Source organism: Phacochoerus africanus, chromosome 6 (assembly GCF_016906955.1).
Source record: "Phacochoerus africanus isolate WHEZ1 chromosome 6, ROS_Pafr_v1, whole genome shotgun sequence".
In the NCBI taxonomy this organism is placed as follows: Eukaryota; Metazoa; Chordata; class Mammalia; order Artiodactyla; family Suidae; genus Phacochoerus; species Phacochoerus africanus.
The window spans coordinates 81,333,368-81,359,285 of record NC_062549.1 but is presented as its reverse complement, the minus strand read 5'-3'; the positions used below and the strand labels follow the sequence as shown (position 1 = coordinate 81,359,285).

At 32.6% G+C, this 25,918-nt stretch overlaps 1 protein-coding gene across 2 annotated transcripts in view; it reads right to left on the bottom strand.

Moving 5' to 3' along the window:
- Positions 1-25,918, bottom strand: part of KIFAP3 (kinesin associated protein 3) — a 171,789-nt gene that overhangs the window by 4,190 nt on the left and 141,681 nt on the right. Inside the window, exon 20 of one of the 2 annotated variants that reach the window (XM_047783966.1) lies at positions 419-487. The exons of the other annotated variant lie outside the window; for it this stretch is intronic. Within the exon in view, the coding sequence (XP_047639922.1) occupies positions 442-487 (46 nt within the window). The 3' untranslated portion in view covers positions 419-441. The remainder of the gene's footprint in view (positions 1-418; positions 488-25,918) is intronic. 2 annotated transcript variants of the gene reach the window in all.

Below are 25,918 nucleotides of genomic sequence, written 5' to 3'. Positions count from 1 at the left end.
CCCAGGCTAGGAGTCCAATTGGAGCTGTAGCCACTGGCCCACGCCAGAGCCGCAGCAACACCAGATCTGAGCCATGTCTGCGACCTATATCACAGCTCATGGCAACGCCGGATCCTTAACCCACGAGCGAGGCCAGGGATAGAACCCGCAACCTTATGGTTCCTTGTTGGATTCGTTTCCCCTGAGCCACGATGGGAACTCCCAAACTAATTTTAAATGGCATTCATTAGAATTCTAAATTTGAGATGATTCAGAAGGGGGTGAGGGGATAGAATTCCAGACATAACAAGTGATGCTTCACATGCAGCACATTACAAAGGGAATGGCAGCAAGTAAGGAATCCTAAGCACTCTGAGGCTCTCATTAAATTTCTTTGCCAGAGCTGACATTCCTGTACAAAGTGTAGAAAATCACCTACCTCTGGCTGTTTGTGAGGCTTAATTAGTGCATATTTGCAAAGCACTTTGAAATCCTTGGGTGAAAAGTGCTGCATAAGTGAAAAGTATTGTCATTATTGCATTAAAGTTAGATAAAAGCAACACAAGTTTTTTTTTTTCCTTTGAAATTTCCAAGTCAGCAAATGAATGCAAAGCAAATAACACGTGTGTTAGTGGACGCTATGGGAAAAAAATAAAAGGATACATTCAAGCCAAATTCTCTTTTACTAGGCTCAGAGAATCTTTGACTTGGAAACATTTTTAGAAATAATCTAGTCTATCATTTCATTCACAACATCCTTGGCAGGGTCTATCTATACAGTTCCTGTAGTTCCTGTTAGAACACCTCTAGAAATAGAGTACTCACTACATTCTTAAGGCAGTTCAATCACCTTCTCAAACCATGTAAGAAGCTTAATTTTTCTTTACTATGGCTATTTCATAACTCTCATTTAATCAATCCTCGTCTCTAAAATCATTTGTTCAAAAATATTTCATTTTTTTAGTATTTATCTTAAAATAAAGAAGCTGAAAATAATGTAGTACTTATGACGTGGTCTGAAACCACTACAGAATACAATGAGATCCCATTTTGGACTTGCTAATGTAAGCCAAAACTGTATTGATCTTAAAATATTTAGAGTCATTACAACAAAATGGCTTGGAGAGACTGCATGTGTATACTTGTGTTTATGTATATGCGCAGACACACATGAACTATGTAACTTATAACTATCACATTGAATTTCATTTTTTTGTCTTTTTTTTTTTTTTTAGGGCTACACCCATGGCATATGGAAAATCCCAGGCTAGTTGAATCAGAGCTACAGCTGCAGGCCTACACCACAGCCACATCTAAGCAATGTCAGATCTGAGCCGCATCTGTGACCTACACTGAAGCTCACGGCAACGCTGGATCCTTAACCCACTAAGCAAGGCCACAGATCAAACCCATGTCCTCATGGATACTAATCAGATTTGTTTCTGTTGTGCCATGATGGGAACTCCCTGAATTTCATCTTTTTAGTTTAGGTCTTTCTTTGGGGATTCTATTCTCCCTAAGACAAAATCCTTTATGACAATATTTATAAATAGGGAAGGGTGATTCTTATTAACTACCTATCTTTGTGATCCAAAAGATTATATATATATTATATATATGTTATATATTATATATATATATATATATCTTTTTGTCTTTTTAGGATTGTACCTGTGGCATACGGAGGTTTCCAGGCTAGGGGGCTAATTGGAGCTACAGCTGCCAGCCTATGCCACAGCCACAGCAACATGGGATCTGAGCTGTGTCTGAGACCTACACCACAGCTCACGGCAACGCCGGATCCTTAACCCACTGAGTAAGGCCAGGGATTGAACCTGCAACCTCACGGTTACTAGTTGGGTTCGTTAACCACTGAGCCACAACGGGAACTCCCAAAAGATAATATTGAAGGCTGGAATTCTTTGGGGATTGTCAAGTGAAAGGACTTAACAATGGCTAACTTGTTTCAAAGGAAACAGCTCCAGGATATTACAAAATTGTATGAAATAATTCAGAAATAGTCTTCTAGAGAAGTTCATTCTTTTTATCAATTACTCCTATATACCTGATGATAGAATCAAAATCACAATGTTTATTTTCTTTTCTAAGTAGATTATAAATTGACTATCATAGTAATTTCAGATTTACTATGATAAATTCAGGGAAATTCAGGTCTATATAATAGTGAACCTCTGTACATCCATCCACTCATCCATTCAAATAGTATATAAGTTCACAGTGTTTTTAGTGTTGAAAGTTAATGTTAAAAAAAAATGTGGGAGTTCTTGCCGTGGCACAATGGGTTAAGGAGTGACTGCAATAGTTCAGGTTGCTGCAGAGGCATGGGTTCAATCCCCGGCCCAGCACAGCGGGTTAAAGGATACATCGTTGCTGCAGCTGCAGCTCAGATTCAATCCCTGGCTGGGGCATTTTCATATGCTAGGGGTGCAGCCATTAGAAAAAAAAATGTGGTGCTGGGAAGGCAATAATAAATAAGACATGGTCCCTGGTCATGAATTGGAGGCAACTAACATGGGAGAAAATTCTGATATTAATATGTCGTACTACTCCTATATATTTATAAATTACTATAGAGTAAACCAGGACCAAATACTTAATATAATGTTAAAGTGCTTTAGAAGTATGTACAAATTGCTATAGGAGAATCTTAAGGACTAGAAAGTCTATAGAAAATACATTGATTTTAATATATGTCACTTTCTGACATTGTTTTATTTTTGTCTTTATTTCCTATTAAAATGTAAGCGCCATGAATGGTGAGAGCTATCTTATTCACTGTTATCTCACTAGCATCTAGTACTGTATCTGATATGAAGGGGGATTTCAAAAAGTCTGCCTGCATGAATGGATGAATCTTAAAGGACAAGCAGGATTTCTCAAGAGAAGAGAAAAAATTCCTGACAGTGTGGCAGCCTGAGTGAGAGAGAGAAAGGGCTGAAGTATAGCAAATGATTTGTTAAGGTTAAAGTCTTAGGCTTACAATGTAAGCGGTAGCAGGAGATAAAGCTAGAAAGGAAGGTTAGGACTAGATTTTGGAAATTCTTGATATGCTGCACTAACAACCAAATACTTTTGGAGAGTTGTCAATGATTTTTAAGAAGGGAACAATTTACTTCTGTGTTTCAGAAATATAAATGGCATAACAAGGGGTTGAGAGGCAAAAGTAAGGGGAACACTTAAGAGAACATTATGGCTGTCCATATGTGAAGTAATGAGAGCTTGTGGAGGGATTGGCAGAACTAACAATGAACAAATATGCTACATTTTGTGACAAAAAATGGTATCTTTTCTTTAGAAATGGATTTTTTTAAAGTTATAATTTTACTATTTGGGAACTGAGAATGAAGAGATAGAATGTCAAAATTGGCTAAAAATTTTAGAGGTTATAGTTAATTGGAATGAAACAATTTTTGCCCCATTAATATGGGAATATGTGCCATCAAATAACTAAGAGGCTGTATATTCTATAAGATGAAATCAGACTGAAGTAGTTTGCCTCTGTATTGAATAGGAAGAAATGGAATATTATGGCAGAACAGAACATCTTTTTTCCCTTGAAATCCATGTATATAGCAACAAGAGAAGTGTGGACTGAAGGAGATAATGCCTATAGCATTCGTATTATTAAATCGAGATCTAAATGTTTGCAATTTATAGACCAACCGCTAGATGGAGAGCTTGTCTTATCACTGAGTACCATACAGTTTTACAAAGTTTTAAAACAAGCTTTATCAAATTTAAACTGCTCAGCATATTTAATATTGATAGAATGTGGTTTTCATTGCCTTTTCATATAATCGATGTCTTCAGTTTATAGATGTGAAATAATTTAGAGTTAAATAGGAATCTCTCATTCAAAGGCAAAAAAATTTGGGGAATGTGGAAGGCCTATGAAAATGACATGCTGATTGACTTGGACACTGAAAAACATAATGCACATGCATGTTAAAGTATTACTTTTATAGGATAAATTACAAAATTTTCATTCAACCTGTCAATAACATCTCATTTCTATAACTTTATATGTAACACATATATATTTTAGGGTACTTAAAGGTGTTACTTGTTGCTTTAGACTTGAGTATTATTGAGAAAACAGCAATTAAAGCAGTTTCTTAATGTTTCACCAATATATAACAAATTTAGCTATCATTTTCCACTTAGTTTTCGTTTACCATTATATGCATGGTTATTAATTTCTCCTTTTTTTATGATAAAACTAAATGGTTAAAAAATCTTGAAGAATCATATTTTTAGTGACACCTAATATTTTCCTCAAAATTAAGGCTAAATGATAGGAATAATGGGAAGTTGTATCTGAAGTCCTCATCTGGAACTCATTAAAAATTTTTTTCTGAAAAAGACATCTGTCAGTTCTAAGGGGAAAATACCACCTTGGGGACAAATCCTTTCAATTTAGTTACTATACTGAGATGCTTCAGATAAAAACTAATTTGTACTAATGATGGAGGAAGCATGTGTAAAATAGTCACTGATTTATTCCAAATGGAAAGAAATTCTATTTCACTGATGCTCTTCTAATACCGTTCAATTTGCAATTCTCTTTTTATACATCTTAATCAGTATTTAACCCATCTCCAGAGTCTATTTTAAATATTATATTTTTTTTATGTGGAGATGTTACGCTTTTCATATTATATCATTATTACATAAGTTTTTTTATCCCTTTACATTAAAAAAATTATAGTTTCCTTGAGATTCTTCTATTAACTTTAGTTCTTGGGCATCCTCTTTGTTGCCTCTGACAATTGTTCAACTTCAGGTTTGTTTTTTTTTTGCCTGACTGCTGGTCCTTGAGCTTGGAAATATTTCTACAGAGAGGTTCTGTATTTGTTTATAATATATCAAGGCCCTGGGGATTTCGCTGTCCTGAAACAACTTTAATGATAATTTCTTGACTTGGGGTTCCCTGAATTAGATGTACAGTATAAATTCTGACCCCATGAGTGTACTTGGAACAAGCGTATGATTCCTCTTCCTCATGAATGACTGACTATCCTCCCCATCTAGGGCTGTAGGGCAGAAGACAAGTTTTGGTTTTGTGAATTAAAAGGGCTAGTGAATCAAAATCTAATCCTCTTTCAACTGATGAGAAAAAGGCAGCTCTCTGAAGTTCTAGGCTTTATATAGGGCATTAGTTCCATCTTCCTGCATCATGTAACCTGTACCTAGTTCAGTATTCTTGTGGTGGCCCTTGTGTGTGTGTGTGTGTGTGTGTGTGTGTGTGTGTGTGTGTGAATTTGGTCATGAATTATAACTTTTTGTTATATTTTGTCCACCTTTTCTATATCTATATAGGACATGGGTCTTCCAAGTCAGCTCGAGGATGGACCTCCAGTCCATCCTGCTAGAAGTCCCTTCCATTTTACTCTCATCTCTTTGCACATCTAAGGAAAGAATTTATAAACCTTGTATTCCTGTAACTCAAATTTAGCTTTCTTGAAAGAACAATAACTTGAGAGAAATAACTGGAGCCATTAGAAGGTGTTTTCCTTCTCCTTATTTGTAGCAATTAACTGAAAAAACACTCTAATAGGTGCTTAATAGAGGCCGTCAGATGTGATTATGAAGCTGAAGGGAATACTTACTGAAACCTGTAATTGTCTCAAATTTTTTACAGCAATCATTCAATGAAATTATACAATCTAATCATCTTTAACTTCCATTTCTTCAATTAAATACAAGGACTTCTTGAAATTAGCAGTTCTATAATATCTAGCAATGCCTCATTTCACACCACCAAATGTTAAGGGAACTTGCTGAACTACTTAAGTAACCCCTAGGTCAATAAACTGAGTCATTAGCACCTCCTTTAAATAATTGTTTGTCTGTTACTGGTTCAGCATTTATATAATCTGTCATAATACTTTGATTTTTTTAAGATACAAAAATTACTGCTCTAGGCTTAAAGTAGAGAATTTAAGTAGCGATGTTTTCACAGTGATAGTTTAACTATACTGTCTGGTACTGAGTGAGTTAAAGCCTGAACACCACAGCTAATTACTATGTAATGCTAACCTTAGTTGCTGGTTCATTTTGAGACTCTTTAAAATATGAACTGTGTATTTTACCCCTATGCACTCTCTTAATGATTTGTTTTTTTAGACTGAAATCACTTCCAGCCATCAGTTAGACTCTTGGTCTCTACATATGCACTTCTCCAAGCACAAATATTTCTTTTTCCTATTGGTCTGCCAGCTCTGTCAGAGCAAATTTCACTTTAAACTAAATGCTATGATACTTAAAACCTCTTGGATTACCCAGGCTGCTAGTGTGATCTATGACCTTCCAAGAATGACAGCTGAACTTTCCAATTTGCTTATACTGCTTGGGGAACTAAAAGCACATGCCAAAGAGGAAAATGTTTCTGATGTTGAACAGAGAGGAGAGTTCTTGTTGGAGGTGGGAGCAGGAGACTATTAAGTACTGAAAAATACTAATAAGAAATGAAAAGAAACTAAACATGCTGCAAAGTCTAAGAGCTAGAGCATAATTCAAAAGTTAATACTAGTATTAAAAAATTTTTAGTCCAGTTGCAATATGAATAATGACCTTCAGTTACTGAAATTTAAACACCAACCAGAATCTTAAAATGATAATGTACTACCAAAATGAACAAGTTCAAGAGATAGAATATAAAATTATTGCAAGTACTATACAAAATGGGCTATATCAGCTTCCCATCTTTCTTTATAAAGCAGAAATCTGACATACGGATATGATCAAAGAGGCAATATTGCTATCTAATATGCACGCTACCCCCACTGACATGTTGTTTTCTTGTGAATTAAAAATTAATGTTAAGCTTTTGTTAAAACGTCTCAAAAGTCCTTAAATAAATAATACAGTTTGAGAATATGTTTATCCATATAAAGAAACTTTTAACTTTCTTTTACTACCTTACATAAGAAGTGGATAAATGTTAGTTATAAAAAAAATCTAAAAAATCTTATCAACCATAAGCTTAATATGAAGTTTCTAATTTACGCCCTGGTCTACTAATTCATTTATCTGTCTCAATAATTTTTAGGCCAAATAGCTTGAAAATTACTTTGGCTGATAAAAATCAAGTAGTGATAAAGACTTTTTTGTAGCTAAAACAAACTAAGTAATATTTTTCTAAAATTGAGGGCACAAGTATGGGTAATAGAAACTATATTTAAATAAATTAAAAGTGCGTGTTCTTAAATAGCTAAGCATAAAACATTTGAAAATTTGATTCTAAATAAATTTATAATACAAAATATACAACAAAAGGCATATCCTTGCATTATATTTCATTTTTTTAATTAAAATTTTTTAATGAATGATTTTTTAAATAATAATAACAACAGTAACTTTTTTTGGCCACACTGTGCCTGATGTGGGAATCTCAGTTCCCAGACCAAGTATTAAACCCGGGCTGCAGTGGTGAAAGTGCTAAGTCCTAACCACTACACAACCAGGGAACTCTCAAGACTCTTTAAATTGGACAGTGCTTTACAATTTTCAAGTTTCACACATATGATTTCATATAATCCCATAACACTTTTCTCCTTCATCCCTATCTTGCCTCTCCCTCCTTTCCCTCTCCCATTGGTAACCACTACTTTGTTCTCTATATCTGCAAGTCTGCTTTTAGTTTTATTCACTAGAAGCCCCATATACGTGATATCACATAGTACTTGTCTTTGTCTGACTTACTTACTTAGCATAATATAAACATCTATGTTGGGCAGTGTTATATAAATACTTTCAGTCACTAATATGTAATCAATACAAATCATATATATATATATATATTTCATAGTTATTTAGTGTCTCCTAAAGCATTTAGGATCTCAGTATACTATATAATATACTAATATTGTATTTAGCACTAGAAGATGAGGTACTAAAGTAAATCTCTACTTTTAAATTTCATAAACTCTTCTGGTCCTTGAAAATACCTTTGTTATATGTCTGTATTAAAAAAAGAGGTAAATTCACTTGCTACTTAGGCCTAGCCTAATTTTATTTTTTAAATTTTTTGTCTTTTCAGGGCTGCACCTGTGACATATGTAGGTTCCCAGGCTAGGGGTTGAACTGGAGCTGTAGCTGCTGGCCTATGCCACAGCCATAGCAATGCCAGATCCAAGCTGCGTCTGTGACCTACACCACAGCTCACAGCAACACCAGATCCTTAACCCACTAAGCGAGGCCAGGGATCGAACCTGCAACCTCATGGTTCCTAGTCGATTTGTTTCCATTGAGCCACATCTGGAACTCCATGTCTAGGCTAATTTTAGATTGTCAAGATACGGAGAGACTGAGTCATCCTGATCAACAAAAGTGTACTCTCCTGATGATGAAACAACATATTTCTAATATCTTCATAGCATGGGGCTATGCACCCTTTGAACACACACTGCTTTGACACCAAGCAAATTCAGTATAGACTAGAATATAGAGTTTATGATTTTAACAATTATTTTTCTGACATAACTTATTACCATATTTTAAGTTAATTTTCAAAGAAACATATGGGAACTTTTTTTTTTTTTTTTTGTCTTTTTGCTATTTCTTTGGGTCACTCCCATGCCATATGGAGGTTCCCAGGCTAGGGGTCGAATTGGAGCTGTAGCCACTGGCCTACGCCAGAGCCACAGCAACGCAGGATCTGAGCCGCGTCTGCAACCTACACCACAGCTCACGGCAACGCCAGATCGTTAACCCACTGAGCAAGGGCAGGGATCGAACCCGCAACCTCATGGTTCCTAGTTGGATTCGTTAACCACTGCGCCACAACGGGAACTCCAACATTACAGTTTTTTTTTTTTTATCGTTGGTGTAATAAAAGCATTTTTCTCCCTTAAGGACTGGCAATTATAAATTTAGCAAAACTAACTTAAGTATGAACTTATTAACTCCTGCATTTTATAAAGATAGTGGGGTGGAGTGATCTCAAAACCAGAATATGGATATGATTTATGTCTCTATTGATAAAATTTGTTTCAACTATATGTATAACTGTGTCATGATTTATTTTTTTTTGTAAAATAAGAATGATGGCTATCCCTTTTAATATCTGCCTTAAGATTATTATACTTCCAAGTCTCTTACAAGAATAGTACAAAAACTCATAGTGTATATTTGGTGTTATTATTGCTATGACATATGAAAATGATACAGCCTTCTTTAAAAATACTTAAGAAATTCTGGCTTCTGCCATATAATCTAAGAAATTCTGGCTCTGCCATATAACCCAGGTGTTAAGAGATATTCTATCATACTTGGCATGCTTCTTACACATGCTTTTTGTTTGCCTTTACAGGGCTCTTACATAATTCATAGAGATTTATACCTCCACATAGGCAACTAATTGCTGTTGCACTAAAATAATGCCATGGCCAATCATATCTTCCTTTACCATAGTGAGACCGGACTGCTTGTATAAATAAAATTATTCAATCAAAATCCTTCAGATTCTATGTCAAGACTGATGCAAATGATACAACACCTTTAGGGATGACTAATACTGGCAAAGTCTCTTTACATGTTTTTTTCATCTTATTTTATATTTAGGGAGTTTGTTTTGAAAGCAGTAAATCAAGAGTAAGGTTTTCAGTTATTTCACACAAATCATCACTTCCTACATTGCATACATTCCTGTACTTAGGTTTATTGCCACAGTGTTTGGCTTTTCTTTGAAAAGGGCACAGGTCATGGACATGTTTAGGGTGGGGTATATTCATTCTGCGATGTTCTCTCTCTTGGGGTTGTGCCAACCTGAAAGTCTGGGACATATAAGCAAAGCTGGGCAATTATGAGAAGAATTCTTCATGGAGATGGGAATGTACCACACATATTAGAGATTACATGCAACATAGGATTTTAAGCATTATTTTCAGCTAGCCCATGGGTATTATATCTATATTAGCTATTTCAGGTATGCGGGACAAGGGGAGATTAAAAATTGATTTATTTAAAATAATTATGGTGTCCACTTGTTGATAGAAAATAGTACTTCCCTCCTCCAGATTTTAGAGAAAAAGCCAAGATGCAACTGTAGGATATTGACAGAGTTTGTTTTCCCCTTAGAGTATACAGAAAATGAGCTGAATTACAACAGTCCAATATTTATAAAGTCCTTAAAATCAGGAAACCTTTTTCAAAAACTTTTTGAGATCTTTTAACAATTCCTGCTTATTTACCATCTCAAAAGAGATCTCGGTATGAAGTTTCAGGACCTATATAAATATAGCTTTATAGGGTTTAAGTTACAGTTGCAATTTAAAAATTTACTTGCCTAACTATGGTAATAGAAGCTTCCTCCCATCCTTTTACATTTGAGGGGCTCTAAATTAGGCACTTGATACTGTCCACACAAATCTGGATTCCTTTTTAAGATTGCTTTGCTTTTTAATTTCTGACAGGCCAATCTGAAGGTGCTTTGTTTTTGGCTGGAAAAACCTTAAATGGAAGGAATTTCTGAAAAAGTGGGATGTTATCAATTTTAAATAAATCTAAGCAAAGAAAATAGGGTTAAATATATTAAAGTATGTTATATTATTTGAGAGATAATGCTGACTTATGTCCACAAAAGAAAATATATTCAGGAAATCATTAATTATGCTTCTCTTTGTAAGTTTATTCAAGACTGATTATTTAAGATCTTTAACTTTTACTAAGGGCAAAAACAAAAAAAAACAAACAACAACCTCCCCCTCCCCAACCATTTATTGATTGTGTCTCTCTGGTCTGAAATATGTAGCTTTTACATAAAAACCAGCATAGACATAGACAGATTTTATATTCACTAATAATTAATTTTAATGCTAAAAGTATAGTTTAGAAAAATACTAATTATTCTTCTCAAATACAAAAACAAAGTAGCACTTGAAAACAGATTCTATTATAGAGTGGCACACTCATCTTTTCGAATCTTTTTTTTTTTACATTTGCCTTTGTCTTTTTATTGTTGTTGTTAAATCAGATGCAAATTCACATCTTTCCCTCCAAGGACATTTATCATAAAAATCACATTTGGGGAGTTCCTTGATGGCTCAGTGGGTTAAGGATCCAGTGTTGTCTCTTCTGTGGCTTGAGTCACTGCTGTGGTATAGGTTTGATCCCATGCCAAGGAATTTCTATCTATTTACTTATATTAATTTTTTATATTACCCAATGAATTTATTACATTTATAGTTGTACAATGATCATCACAACCCAAATTTTTCTGAAGTAGGTCTGAGTTCTATTTAGTTGGCAGAGACACTGAGCACTTATGAGATCATCAGGTGCTTTGGGTTACTACTGAAAGACTGAATATTGGCCTAACGTTCATCCAGTATAATCTACAGGATTATAGCCCATAATTAGTCCCCTTAACTCAAGACTTCCTTTTCATTTCCATAACCACCAATGGAGGTTTAGTGCATTTTTTAATAGATGAGAAAATGTAATGCATTTTAACAAATCTAAAACTCTTTCAATTAAAAGTTTTGAGAATTCATCAACAGCTACGATATCAGCATTAAAAAAAGATCAGCGACTAAAATGGTTTGTCACTTGCTCCTTTAAGAATATCTGTCTACCTATCTACTTAACACCTACCTACCTATGTAAAATAAAAGGTTTCTACTCAGTACACCTTTGCTCATGAGATGGTAGGCATCAAAAATCAACACTTACATTGAACTTTTTGACACAATGTCTCTTCAAATCTTATGATTATTCAAATTATGTTTTATAGGATCACTGATATGTTTCTAAAGAGGCATTATCTCTATTGCAAAGTTACAAAAATCTGCTGTCTGAACTAATCTCTCCAAAGTGCTCACTGTTACATGGAAGTAACTAAATCTAGTGAATAACTAGACCACTGAAGTATGATGTCTTATTAAATAGACTATATAACTCAAGAGGTTGTATTTAAATAATAATGTGATTATGTGTCAAAAATTGCACTGCTTAGGTTAAAATGCAAAAATATAAATCTATAAATCTGTTTATTTCTATCTAAAAAATTCACAGTATCTTTTAAAATTATTATTTCTTACCAGCTCTGAGATACCCCTGACATATCATATTGTTGTTAGATTATCTGATTTTAACAGTAATAAGTTAATAAATGATAACACTCCATAGATCATGCTTTAAAAAAGTATATATTTAGGATATGGCATTCTTCTCTAATGGGTAATTATGTGTCCTCTAAAGATTAAGGTCAATTCAGAAATGTTTAAGATGTTTAGTTCATCGGAACACACACACGCTTATTTAATCAAGGTGTGAAAATAACATAAAAGTTAGAAACAAGCAGAAGATCACTGATGTCTAAAAACTGACGCTGGACTTAGTATTAATTTCCTAATTCTTTTTCTAAGCCTGATAATACTAATACCTTTAAATATTAAAAAAAATAAAGAATAATAAATGGGATAATTTAAGCCATCTAAAAAAGTATCTTTTAACCAGGAACTATGAGCTTATCAGTGGGAAAAGGATTACTGCTTATTGATAAGAATCCCTAGAGGCGATCAAAGTGTTTCTAAAAGTTTACTGAATAAATTTTAAGTGTTAAAAAGAAAATATTAAATGCACATTCTTACCTTAATTATATTTTTATTTAATGTTCTATAAAGTTAATTTCATTTGTCATCATGGAACTTCAAGTAAAAATCAAAAATATCTTTTGGAAATAAAAAGAATGGTATATATGTTATACTTCTGATCTACTGATTATCAACAGGTCACTAGGTCTTAATGTTAAGTTAATTTTAACTATTAACAAGATTAAAGAAACCTTTTATTCTTTTTAAGGATGGGGCAGAATTTGTTTCAACCAAACACAGGCTATTTGATAATGAAAATAAATATAAAATTTCTAATGTTGGGAGATTACACATTTCTTTTGGCAATAAACAATTTTTTAATGCTGGAAAATGCTTTCATTCAGTATAGATGGGTACTTTTCAGTACAGATACATTCAACTGGATATGTGGCAGCATAATACAGGTATACTAAGAATTTCTTATCTCAATCTCAACTATAAAGGCAATTATATTTATACATCATAATATTGCAATTCAAAAGGCAGTTTTTATGTTATATAGGTTATCTTTAAAAATACCTTTGAAAAGATCACAACGGTTACTCTGGGGAAAAATGGACTGCAAGGGAAGGTAAATGTGGAGGCAGGGAAGTTAATTAGTTTATTTTGGATGGTTCGGGTGACAAATGATGGTGGCTTGGACTAGGGTACTAATGGTGGAAATGGAAAGGCCAAATTTAAGACATAGTCTAGAAATGAAGACAACAGGATTTGCAGATGGCTTGCCTTGGGGAGAGTAGTAATGGCAAAGAAAAGAGAGGAACCAGGGAAGACTCACAAAGTCCATGGCTTGAACTACTTCGATGGTGGTGACATTTCCTGAGATGGAAGATTAGGGAAGGCACCTATTTGTATCAAAATCAAAAGTTTTGTCTGATGATTATATTAAGCAATCAATAGGATATCTTAAAAAGTGAGAAGAATAAGGCTGCTGCTAAGAGAAGAGGCATCAGACAAAAATACAAGTCTACAGATAGTATTTAATGTCAGGGGAATTGGATGAAATCCTCTAGGTAGTAGGTGGAGGTAGAGAAGAGGGCTCCCCAGAATAGTATGGCTAGAGATCAAGGTTGAAGCCCTGAAGTAAGCAGCATTTAAAGGCCAAAGGAGGAGGAATATCTGGCAGAGAATACTGAGAAGGAATGGAGAAGAGCTTGGGATGAAAATCAGAAAAATAGGGTATCTTGAGAGCTGAAAAGAATTCAGAAAGCAGGGCCTGGACATCTGTGTCAAACACTCCTGAGAGTTAAAGATGACAAAGGTCTATGGATTTTGCATATGAAGATAGCTTGACAAAGCTGGAGAAACAGAGTGAATAGGAGTCTTATGAGATGTACTATATGAAGAGAAATGAGAAATGGGTAGTAGTTGGAATGTGATGTGAGGGCAAAGAGAGTTTAAGTTTGGAGATTCTACATTGTGTTTATGTGCTGACAGGAATGATCCAGTAAAAGGGAAAAGAATGATGACATGAAAGAAGTCCTCAGGAAGGCAAGAAGGGATGGGGTTCTGAGTAAAATGAACTGATTGGACTTTGAAAAAAAAAAAAAAAGGACTCTTCCTTCACTGTAACAGAGGGAAGAGAGGGAGGTGGGGTAAAAATAAAGCATAGACACTGGGAGGTGGGAAGATAACCTTGGGTAAGTTGTTTAACTCAATAAGCTTCAGTTTTCTTAATATTGCCTTCCCTGAGCTGTTGTGAAGATCAAATTAGATAAGAGGAATAGAAGCAGCAATTAGCATATTGCCTGGCACTCAGTCAATATATTTCACTAAATGCCAGCATTATTATTAATCAACATATCTCAGATTATAGGCAGATTTGAAACCATTTTAGAGAATACCATTTCAAACAATGGTTAGAGTAAAGATTAAGTCTGTGTGGTGTTGAAGCCTGCATTGTTTCTGTTCCTTTCCAGTAACTTCATTTAAAACTGGACTGGATGGTTCATGTTTCAGAAACAAACTTTTTGAGCAGTTTCACTTATTTAAGACTTGTTTTTTAAAGAATAAGAGCAATAAAAACTTAAAAAAATTAATGTTCATTTTGTGCAGAAATTTTCTGTGGACTTTCAAGTCCAGAATTTTGGATGGCTTATGGACTGTCTGATGCAGATTTAAAACAGCAGAAAAACAAAGGAGCAAACTACAGAACAGATCCCACCACTCCCACATACAGTCTAAAATTGTCCCATCATTTTTTGCCTCCGCATGCAAAACTATCATGTTATAAAGCACAGGTAGACAGGCTTATTTGAAAACACAATTTTAAGAGTAGAAGCTACAATTTTAATGTTCAACATTGCTGTATTATGTCAGATACCTTCTGAGAAGGCTTACCTAGTGCTGTACCTCCCTCTCTCTGAAAATTTTCAAGCTGTTCTTTTCTTACCCTCCTTTCTTATTGGGGTACCTAACAGATGGCACTTTCCTAAAAGTTGGTTCTCTCTCTTTTTTTTTGGTCTTTTTGCCATTTCTGTGGCATATGGAGGTTCCCAGGCTAGGGGTCTAATCGGATCTGTAGCCCCTGGCCTACGCCAGAGCCACAGCAACGTGGGATCCGAGCCACGTCTGCAACCTACACCACAGCTCACGGCAACGCTGGATCTTTATTCCGCTGAACGGGGTCAGGGACCGAACCCGCGACCTCATGGTTCTTAGTCGGATTTGTTAACCACTGAGCCATGACAGGAACTCCAAAGAAAGGTTATTTTTGTTGGTTTTGTCTTTTTCGAGGGTCGCTCTTGTGGCATGCGGCACGTGGAGATTCCCAGGCTAGGGGTCTAATCAGAGCTATAGCTGTCAGCCTAAGCCAGAGCCACAGCCAATGGGGGATCTGAACCACGTCTGTGACCTATACCACAGCTCATGGCAACGCCAGATCCTTAACCCACTGAGCAAGGCCAGGGATGGAACCCGCCACCTCATGGTTCCTAGTCGGATTCAGATTTGTTAACTACTGAGCCACGATGGGAAGGTTTGGTCCTCTGTTTTATCAGAAGATCTGACTTTACCTCTCCAAATTTAGAATATTATTCTGAGTTTCAATACATTTTTACTTATTGTTTTTATGATAGTTATTTAAAATCAATGAGTATTATACACTGTTGATTTATCCCAACATTTTGACTTTCATGAGAATAGAAATAATTTAATCTGTGAAAACAGATGGCTAATAAAACATTAATTGATTTCAATGGTGAGAAACTAGAAGCAGATTTTAAAAATATATTTTACAATATTTCATAATAAAATATACCTATTCATGGATATCATCTAAAATGGCATTCTAGAAAGTGAATTTCTTGACAGAGATAAGCTCCAGTTGTCAATCACAACTTAATAAGACAGTTTAAAGATAAAAGGTATAAGTGAAAAATAAATTTAACAATGTACACTAACTGAATCAATTAATGGTTCAACTAAGAGGTTTCATTGTAGCAAAAATAATTGAGATTTTATTTATTTCAGGGTGAAGATGTGTACATTTAATAATATATAAAATTCAGTTTGCTTAACTGTGATTCTGAATTTCCATTTATTTATTCAACAGATATTTATAATATTTCCAATATGTGTAAGGACTCATTTGGTAAGACTGTTCAGTGGAATACTTATAATGATATGAGAATAACTCTTATAGTGTAGCAAACAAGGCTTTTTTCCCCAAATTCTTTAAATTTCTTTATATACATGAAATCTTTTTTGAAATCAAAAGTGATAATAATGTTCTGACATTATATAAACTCATTAAGTGCTAATTTATGTTGAAATTGAACTTACAACATAATCAAAGAAATAATAAACCAGCTTACTTTATTTGAGGAGAAAGAAAGGTCTGGTCTTTCATAAGCATTAAAGTAGACCCAATTTGAATGTTAATGGTAGTATACATGCCTGCTCACCCTTTCCCTCCCTCACTCTGCCTCCCCAACACATGTAAACCTTTCTCCTCTCAGCTTATTAACATTCTAAATCTTTCTCCCAAGTTTGGCTTTGAAACCTCTTATTTGATAAAACAGGTCACTTAAAAAGGAAGAAAGTCCAATAAAATAAATTACAAAGACAACAAGATTAAACTGATTGCACTGTTTTCATACACTGTAGCTGAAATCTGCAAATCTGCAGTTGGCTGTGCTTTGGCATTTAACAGCATGTGATCAGTAAGGAGGAGGAAATTTTATTCTCATTAACGGTTGCAGATTTACTGCAGTGAAAAAGGGCCATGTAACCCGAGATGTGACAGTACAGAAAGATCAAAGCCTTGGACTGGAAACTAAATAAACCCTCTGGCTACTTCCTGCAAGGAAAATTCACTTTGGCAATGTAAAACAGAGCCCAGTTAAAAACTACTCTCAGTTTTATGAGCTGTCATAGCAGCTCAAGTGGTTTGGACCGGCTGAGTTTAGAACATTATATTTCCTTGTTTTTGTCTTAGATACTTCTGTAAGCAGTTTTTTTTAAAAAGCGCAATAACAAAAACGAAACTCTTCTCTTTTGTTTGAGAAGGTAACCACTAAAGTTATCAAAGCAGACAGGTCTTCATTCGCACATTCTTTTTTCATTTCCTATAGTTTAATATTTTGCTCACAGATTTATTTGGCAATATATATATTTACTTTAATAATTCATCTGTAATCTGTACAATTCCTATTCAAAATAAGTGCAAATCAGTTCATAGAGCCCATATGGCTCATATCTGAGAGGTGAGCTATCTGTAATAGTACATCTGGAAGGACTATGGGCAATATGGAAAATATGGGAATTAATTAGCATTACATTTAAAAACCTATTAGGCTCTAGGTTTCATCTGTTTTTTAAAAAATGTTTAAGGAAAAACATTTGTTTAACATTTCTAATAAACAACTTTTAAACAATCGTTCATAAATACTTAAATCACGTTAGTAAATCAATCAAAATACAGATGGGCTAGAATAAATCAACCCATCTCTGAATTTAGGGGTAAATTCAGTATCACGGAATTCAGACACACTCTATTTTCCTCTCTCCCTTATTTTTTTGAGGGGGTAGTAGAACTTATCAACCAAATTATAATATTTTATTATTTAACAAATTATATTATTATAAATTATTATTAACAAATTATAATATTTTATTCTCCTTAGATTATGAATAAGCATGGCTTCATAATGGTAATCTGCATCCTATTCCCTTGAAAAACTCATAATTTTTTGAAAATAAGGTCAAATATGTCATAAAAGCAGTAATCCTTGTTTAAGGACTTTCTGCTTTCTTTTAAAATTTATAACCAATTTTTATATATCTGTACAACCAATAAAAATGTATGAACTTTAACATTAGATAATCATTCTTAAATGGTGGTGATATAATTAAGTCATGACTGGATTAATTCCCATGTCATTTCTTCTAGTACAAAGCTATATAGTAATTGATGTTTTAACATTTTTATAGGATCTAGTCATATTCAGGTTACTTTTTAAATTTATAGACTCAGTTATGCTGAATTTCTTCTAACTGAAAGTCTTAATAAAGTAATAATAAATTTGCTTTCCTTTGGGAGCATCTTCGGATTTTACATACAGCTATTATGCATACCTACAAAAATTTAGCTCAGATCACTAGATTGAAAATTAACACAAATTTAGTGAGAGCAGTTCTGTCTCCAAGTTTTCTTACTTCTAAATTTCCAAAGGGAAGTAAATCACTTAAAATATTTTTTCAAAGCAGCAGTATAATTACTTTCTTTGGGACAAAACATCTTCCTAGGTTTCCAGGATTCTAAGCCTTGATTTTTGGCTTGTATTTCTATATTTCAGTAAAGTTTACAATTTGCTAATGCTGATGTGTGATAATCTAATAAAAATGTGGCCTTAAAAGTTACAGGCCCAATTTACTAATAAAACCTAATTCAATTTTCCTTGGGAAATGCAAATCATTGGTGTTCAAGCAGTGGAACCGAATTTCCTTCCCTTTTTAAAGGCTAGAAAAGTTTTCTCTATTGAAAAGACTAAACAAGTAAGACAACTAAGACTAATATATGAGGATTCATTTATAGGCATAAAAATACAGCACTGTGTATATAATATTTATGCTGGTTAATTAGCTAAATAAATGATTTGTATGAGACATTGCTTTTCTAGACTGAGATTATCTCACTCATTTCATCCTTAGTTTTTACATAACTGGATTAATCTACAGAGAACTTAATGAACTAACCCCTAAAGAGAATTTAATGGTAGTGAACCATTTACTTAACATGTTAATCAATTTTTAGTAACTTGTCTTTAGTCAAACTAAATGCCAATTTGCATATCAAGAGTATTAAACTATATAGCAAGTGTATTAAAGCAAAATAAGTAAAGAGTATGTTGCATTATTCAACAAAATGTACATATCTTTGTCTGAATTTTAATAACATTTACTCTAAAACTTTCTAAAGCACAGTTCACTGTTGGATTACTATTTTGCTTGCCATCTGGAGGCAGTAATGGTATAATACTGAGCTTAAAGACGTCTTACCAAGCTTAAAGACGTTACTATTTATTACCTAACTTGTTTCGGGCTAGTCCCTTAAAAATCTGAGTCTTAATTTATACATTTGTCAAAACAGGGACAATACTCCTCTTTGCTCTATATACCTTACACACTATTGATGATCAAATGAAACACATTACAATATAGATGTTAGCTACATGAAGGTTATTTGTCTTTGTATACTAAAATTTAGACCAAAAAAAGCACCTTAAAGATTTTATTCTTTGAAACTTTTACAAGGCTCATAAGAAATTCTATCTTCTGAAATTAAAATATATCTGTCAGAATTGCTATGAGAGTACTTAGAAAAAAATGTAATGTGATTTAATGTAATGATTGTATTAGAGTAAGAGTCTTAATAGTGTAAAAATCACTATTATTTGAATTGATTTGATTGCTACTGTCACTTTTGTTCTCTTGTTTTCACCATTTCACAAATTTAACCACTTCATGAATTTTACCTGTCATATAGTGGTGTTTCTTATGAATGGTTTTACTGATTTCAAGAAATTTTACCAGGCATTTCTGATTGGATAATACTGATGAAGGTGGGAAGAACTTAAAACTATTTCTATTGGTTATACTTAGCTATAGCAACTATTACTGAGCTTGGAATACATGTTTATACATACTAAAAACAATGTCATTTGGATGACCAAATATATAATTTTTATAGTATTATAAATTATAATAAAAATTTGCACAGATCTGGATATTTCAGATCAAATTATATACGCTGAAACAGAGTAACTTTTAAAATAAACAGGATATTGTCTTTTACCCAACACAACTGTTTCTAATAGAGAGGTTCTACTGTATGTGTTTTAATCATGATTTAACGAAATTTCATTTAAACTGAGAAGCAACTGTTGCAAATACTCCAAGCGAGATACAGCTAAGAACAAATATTAGGGAATTATGCAAATGTGAAATATGAAAAACAAAAAGTAAATAAGACATATAACAATATCTGAATATATAAAGCATTCAGTAAGATTTTAAAATTATACATTGTTTAATAATAAGCTTGTCTTAAAACGTAAATATGTTCAAGCATTAAAGTTAAATCAATGAATCTGTTGTCATAATGTTTTTAATACATGCTGATAAATATAAATGGAATGACCAAATATTTCAAACACACAGTTTCCTTTCATTACTAGAATTACAGATATGTCAGTGGTATACTCAGTTTTATGCTATCAAAATATCATAGGTGAATAACAGTTTTATTAATTTTTTCTAATAAGGAAGAAGCAAATTAAAATGTCTCTGAAGTTAATTCTTAAAAAAGAAGAATTTTATATAAAATTCCACAATTAGGTAAGTGATCATTTATCCAGTCTTTACTGCTGATTATTTCATAAGGATAAGTTCTTAAAAGTGAAGTTACAGAGTTAAAGAAGTATAAAATTTTAGGGTCCTGTTTTCTGTTACCAAATCTATTTCAAAGATTTTATCCATTTAAATTCCCACAAGAGGTGTATCAGTGTACCTCTTTACTTACACGTGGGGGTACTGGCATTAGAAAATCTTTGGCAACTGATAGGTGAAAATGGAATCTGGCTGCTTTATTTTGTAACCACCACGTCTGGAAAAATTACTAAAGTCAGGTTTTTTTTTTTAAGACTTCATGAAGCATGTTCTTCTCTGAGAAAAATTAGGAACAAAAAAGGTACACACCAAGTGAAACAGTATTTTTTAATGATTATCTTTAAAAGCTTTAATAAGTATTTAACAATTTAGTTCTTACAATGCTCCTTAACAAGTGGTTGGTCTCAATATCTATCAAAGGAAAGGTTTAAGAGGTTCTTTTCACTTTCTTTTGATCCTTCCATATAATTTCTATACTACTGCCACAGTAATAAAGGTCACTAAAACTAGAACAAATAGAAGAGTTTGGTTTACCAATTAAAAACTGATACAGGATTTATCAAATAAGGGATTTTATAGGAATATTTACTTTCCTCTTAATATGAAAGAATTTCTTGATTGCTAAATTAAGGACTGTAATGTGGACAACAGTTTATCTTTTGAATAACTGCCTCAAAATAATGTAATAATATATAGTTCTAAGAATAATATGTAGGTCTGTAAACACTATGTAATGCCTTTTAGACAGGGAATATTTAATTTTGAGGTTGCTTTTATCAACTGAAAAAATTGTTAACTAAACAGCTGAGTATAATTAAAGTGGCCTTACAGCTAAATAAACAAGTCTGATTTTTACATGTAGAGTCCCTGTCTTAGGAAAAATTACACATTTAAAAATTTGGATAAAAGATTATTTCTTACATATTAAGGAAATTTGTTCTACTCAGCATAATTAAAAAAATGCAACTAACATTTGAACTGCGATTTAATGTTTGAAAAAAGAAAGAACAGAATAAAAGGTATATATGTGAAATACATTAACATATGTATAATGAACAGAAAAGTTAATGACCAAGTATTCTAGGGAAAAAAAAGAGGCAAGCTATATAGCACACACACAGAAAATGAAAGTGTAAGAATCAGAAGGCTCAGATAAAGCACACATCTATCTCATCTTTGATTCCAGTGAAATGGTCAGTAAATGACATCACTGTGCCAACCACAAAGAACTCCAGGCCCTCTGAAAAATATTTTTCAAAGCCCCAAGGAAACCTAAGCAGTCTCTGAAATTTTCTTTTCCAGTTTATGAAAATTGGATTCCTATAAAAGAAAAATGGACCATTTTTACTGCAACAAAAACTGATTTGTAAAAGCTGGAAGCAGTTTAAAAATATTCAACATGAGGTTCTTGTTAGTCTTGAAAAGTAAGAGTTATAATAAAAAAAATGGTCCAAAAATATGGTACGGATACACTGTATATAAGGGGGGAAAAGCTCCTCTTACTCCTATTATTTTTAATTAGCTTCAATGGCAAGTTCCACTTTACTTTGTAACACCAGTTCAGGTTTTGGAAGCCGGAAGATTTACATCTGACCCACTGGGAATGGCAACTCTGTAGCTAATGCCTTGGAGCCCTAATATATTTTGCATTGCCTCTAAATGTTGGGAAATTCTGGCGCCAAGAGGTTCAAACTGATAGTGACAGATGTCTAAAACCCAGGATTCGCTGTCCAACTGCCAGTATGTATTTCATCAAACATCCAGTCTCCCTTGTAGAATAGGATGGATGAGTTTAAGAGTTTTCACTGTTTCCAATTAAACTGCCTTGCTATATTATAAAAATGCAGACATTCAGATTAAGAAGGACCCCCTGACTTGGGTTTTAAGAAAAATACAATTTGGACTGTTTAAACAATTCTCTAAATCTGACATAGTTTTCCCCATTTAAACAGATTTGCCCTATTACTAAATGTCATTTTAGGAAGAAATTGAAGGATTTTTCTTTGAACAATTAAAAAGAAAATCTCTTTTTTTGGAACATGTATCAAATATTTTTATTTACCTTGTTAGTTAATCAGGGAACCAGTAAAATTTAAAACCTGATTCAAAGGAGACTCCAAAATACAGACATGGCTACTAAAAATGTGAAAATAAATTGCTAATAAATGTAAAACTGATCAATATCTACAAGGTGGAAATTAATTTAATTACTGTGAGCCATTTTTTTCCTTAAAAAAACTTATACAAATTAGAAATTTATCCTTTACCTTCAGAAACTTGGGATCATCTACTTTACTTGAACCCACTGAAACCGCCATGTTAAAAAAGACTGAAAAGCCATGAGTACTGGCTGAAGAACATGCCACTTGGCACTGTCACAGTTTTATGTTCTCAAATAATTAAAAACAATAATAATTATAAAAATTGATATTTTATACACTATTTAAAATTTATTATTATTCTAGTTAACATTGCTTGTTTATCAGAGACATGATAAGAAACAGGGAAAGAACAGGTAAGTCATCTGGACAATTTCCCTGATTTAAAGGAAAAAAAAAAACAAACCCTTGAAACCTCAAAATTTCTCTTTTGAGAGGTATTTAAAGAATCAGCTTTTTCAATAATTAAAATTCAATTAAGACATCATTCTTTGATAGTTAACCCAAATTCATCATGTTGTTTATTAGGCCTGTTAGTCTCATCTTCACAGTAGAGATGAAGAATAAGAGTTCAACACCTTTTATTTTTCAAAAAATATTCCCATTTTGCTTAAAATTATTTAAAATGAAAAAATTCAAAAGTTTTATTTTAAGCCAATATTATTTGATCTAATAGGTTTTAAATTTACTTCTTGGCCATTAGAAGCCTAGAGGCAGCCATTAGTTTAAAATTTCACATCTGAGACATTATGTATCAAAATTATCATGCCAAAATATGTGTATAATAATAAAGCTGTTTAAAATACTTAGATCTTTGTAGAATTAAAAAAAAATTAGCCAGAGTTAAGAGCCAGGGTTTGTTACTATCAAGTAAGAACATAGAAATCCTATTAAAAGACAATCCTAACCGACCAAAAATGACTGAGTAAAAGAAAGAATAAATGATTCTAGAGAAGGTCAATAAACAGAATGCAGCAAAGAGCAATTATGCGTTTTTGGCTATATTACAACCTTTTCTGTATCTCTGCTGATAAAATTAAGAGCTGAGTTACCTAACAAAAAAGCTGAGGAAACTCACTGTAAATTATTTTTTCTGGAAATAAAAAGAAAATGATACAGTTACATGATTTAAGGCCTGAAAAATTACAAAAGACAAGAGATGAAAGACAATTTTCTCAGGGGAAGTTCTCTTTAAGGGGCAAACAATTCTCAATTCAAAATGATTACAATAAATGATCATAAGTAAATATATCACTCTTTTGATTTGAAAAAAAAATATAGTCTAACAGTAAGTTAAACTAATCCTTTAAGCCAACATTTCTGTGATGTGTCTTATAATGTGGAATAATCTACCTAAATAGTTTTACTCTCAAAAAGGAACTAAAGATACAAAGGTAAAAGAATTTCCCAAGTTTTTTTTTTAAAAAATTGTTAATAGAACTGAGGAATAAGATCCTGAAATCTTTGGATACAGTACACAACTTAGTCACTGAGTATGGCCCTCTCTCAAAACATCTTATTATTTTATAAAATGACCATTTTTGAAAACCAGAAATGAGAGATTTTGCTCAGTTGAGCTCACAACTTCATTTTTTGTATATTAAATTTTAATGAAAATGTTCAGGTTCTTAAAAAATCACATATATAAAAAATCAGGTCTTTCTCAAGTAGTTAGTTATGGTTAAGTTACGGTTAGTTACAACCATAGTTATATTATGGTTATATAAATAGTTATATAATATATATAATATAAATACAATATATTATATGTTATATAATATAAATACAATATATTATATTAGTTATATTCATATGTTGATATAAATAGTTGTATTATGGTTATATAAATAGGTATGGACAGTATAAATCTGCTTTCTTTAAACTGGAAGTATCTTCAGGAGATACAAAAACAATGTTTTGTTCATTGTGAAACATAAATGGCAGAAAGATTAATGCTATCAGCAAAAATCTTCAATATTAGGATTATACAACAAATCATTTCTTTATTTTCTAATTATGCTTCAGAAAATATTTATTTGTACAGTGAATCACCACATGATCGAGTATAATTTTTTAATAGTCTGTATTTAAATAATTATAGCTATTATAGACAGACATCAGAAGCAATCAAAAGCCATATGATTTCTGATATTTAACCATGTTTAACTTTTATTTCCTAAGGCAAGAAGTTTCTTACCATGACAATCTAGTACACCAATGAAACTATAGTATTATTACAGTGTTATTACTTATTTAAAGTTCACTTAAGTCTACTGAACTACATATAAGGTTACTGTATTTCATAAAATACTCCTGTGTGTTTTCACTATGTTTTACATTTTGTTATGGCCATCAGTGAGTGTGGAATCAACACAGTAGGTTGAAATCTGCATTTCACAAATAGTATACAATAAAACAAAATATATTACTATGTATTACATATAGTAAGAATAATTACTATTTTAAGAATTTTTGTTACATATATACGTAGACATATATATGTGGGCACCAGTTACAATGTGAAAGGTATGCCTTAAAATGGGTTGTGGTTAAAAACACTTAAAAGTCACTGTGATATGCTATGCTTCCTTCAAAATGAGGTATCATGTTATACTGGAAAGACCATAAGCTTTGAAGACATATAGATCTAAGTTCAAATTTTTTTCTCTGTCATCCTATATGTGGCTTTATTACTTAAATTATTACAGCCTTGGTCTCTTTACTTGTAAAATACCGATAATAATACTTGCTTTAAAATGTTGCTAAGTGGTTAAAATAAATATGCTAAATATTTGCAAAGTAAATTATATACAATAAATAATCAATAATGGATACAATAATTATTACTATTGGATTAAAATGGCTTATTACAAGTGATGATCCAAGAGTTATAACACATTGGTTACAGTTGTATTTTTAAACATATCCTCCAAACAGAAAAGTTTATGTTAATAAAATGCATAATTTTAGAAAAGGAAATTAAAATAATTGAAAGAGAAAGAGTCTTAAGGGCAAAAAGACAACACTTATTCATTGGAGCATTTTAACGAAATTTCAACAGTCATCACAACTTAAAATATTACCCTCTAGTAATGATACGAAGGGAAAACTATTGTTTACACTTTCTGGCAAGATTTAAAAAAATCTATGAGACTAGTAATGAAGCAGGATATCTGCTGGGGGGAACTTTATTATCATTGTACCACAATGGTGGCAGATCAGGTTTTTTTCCTTAAATATTTTATTTGAATGCCATGCAGGGAGAAAACGTCC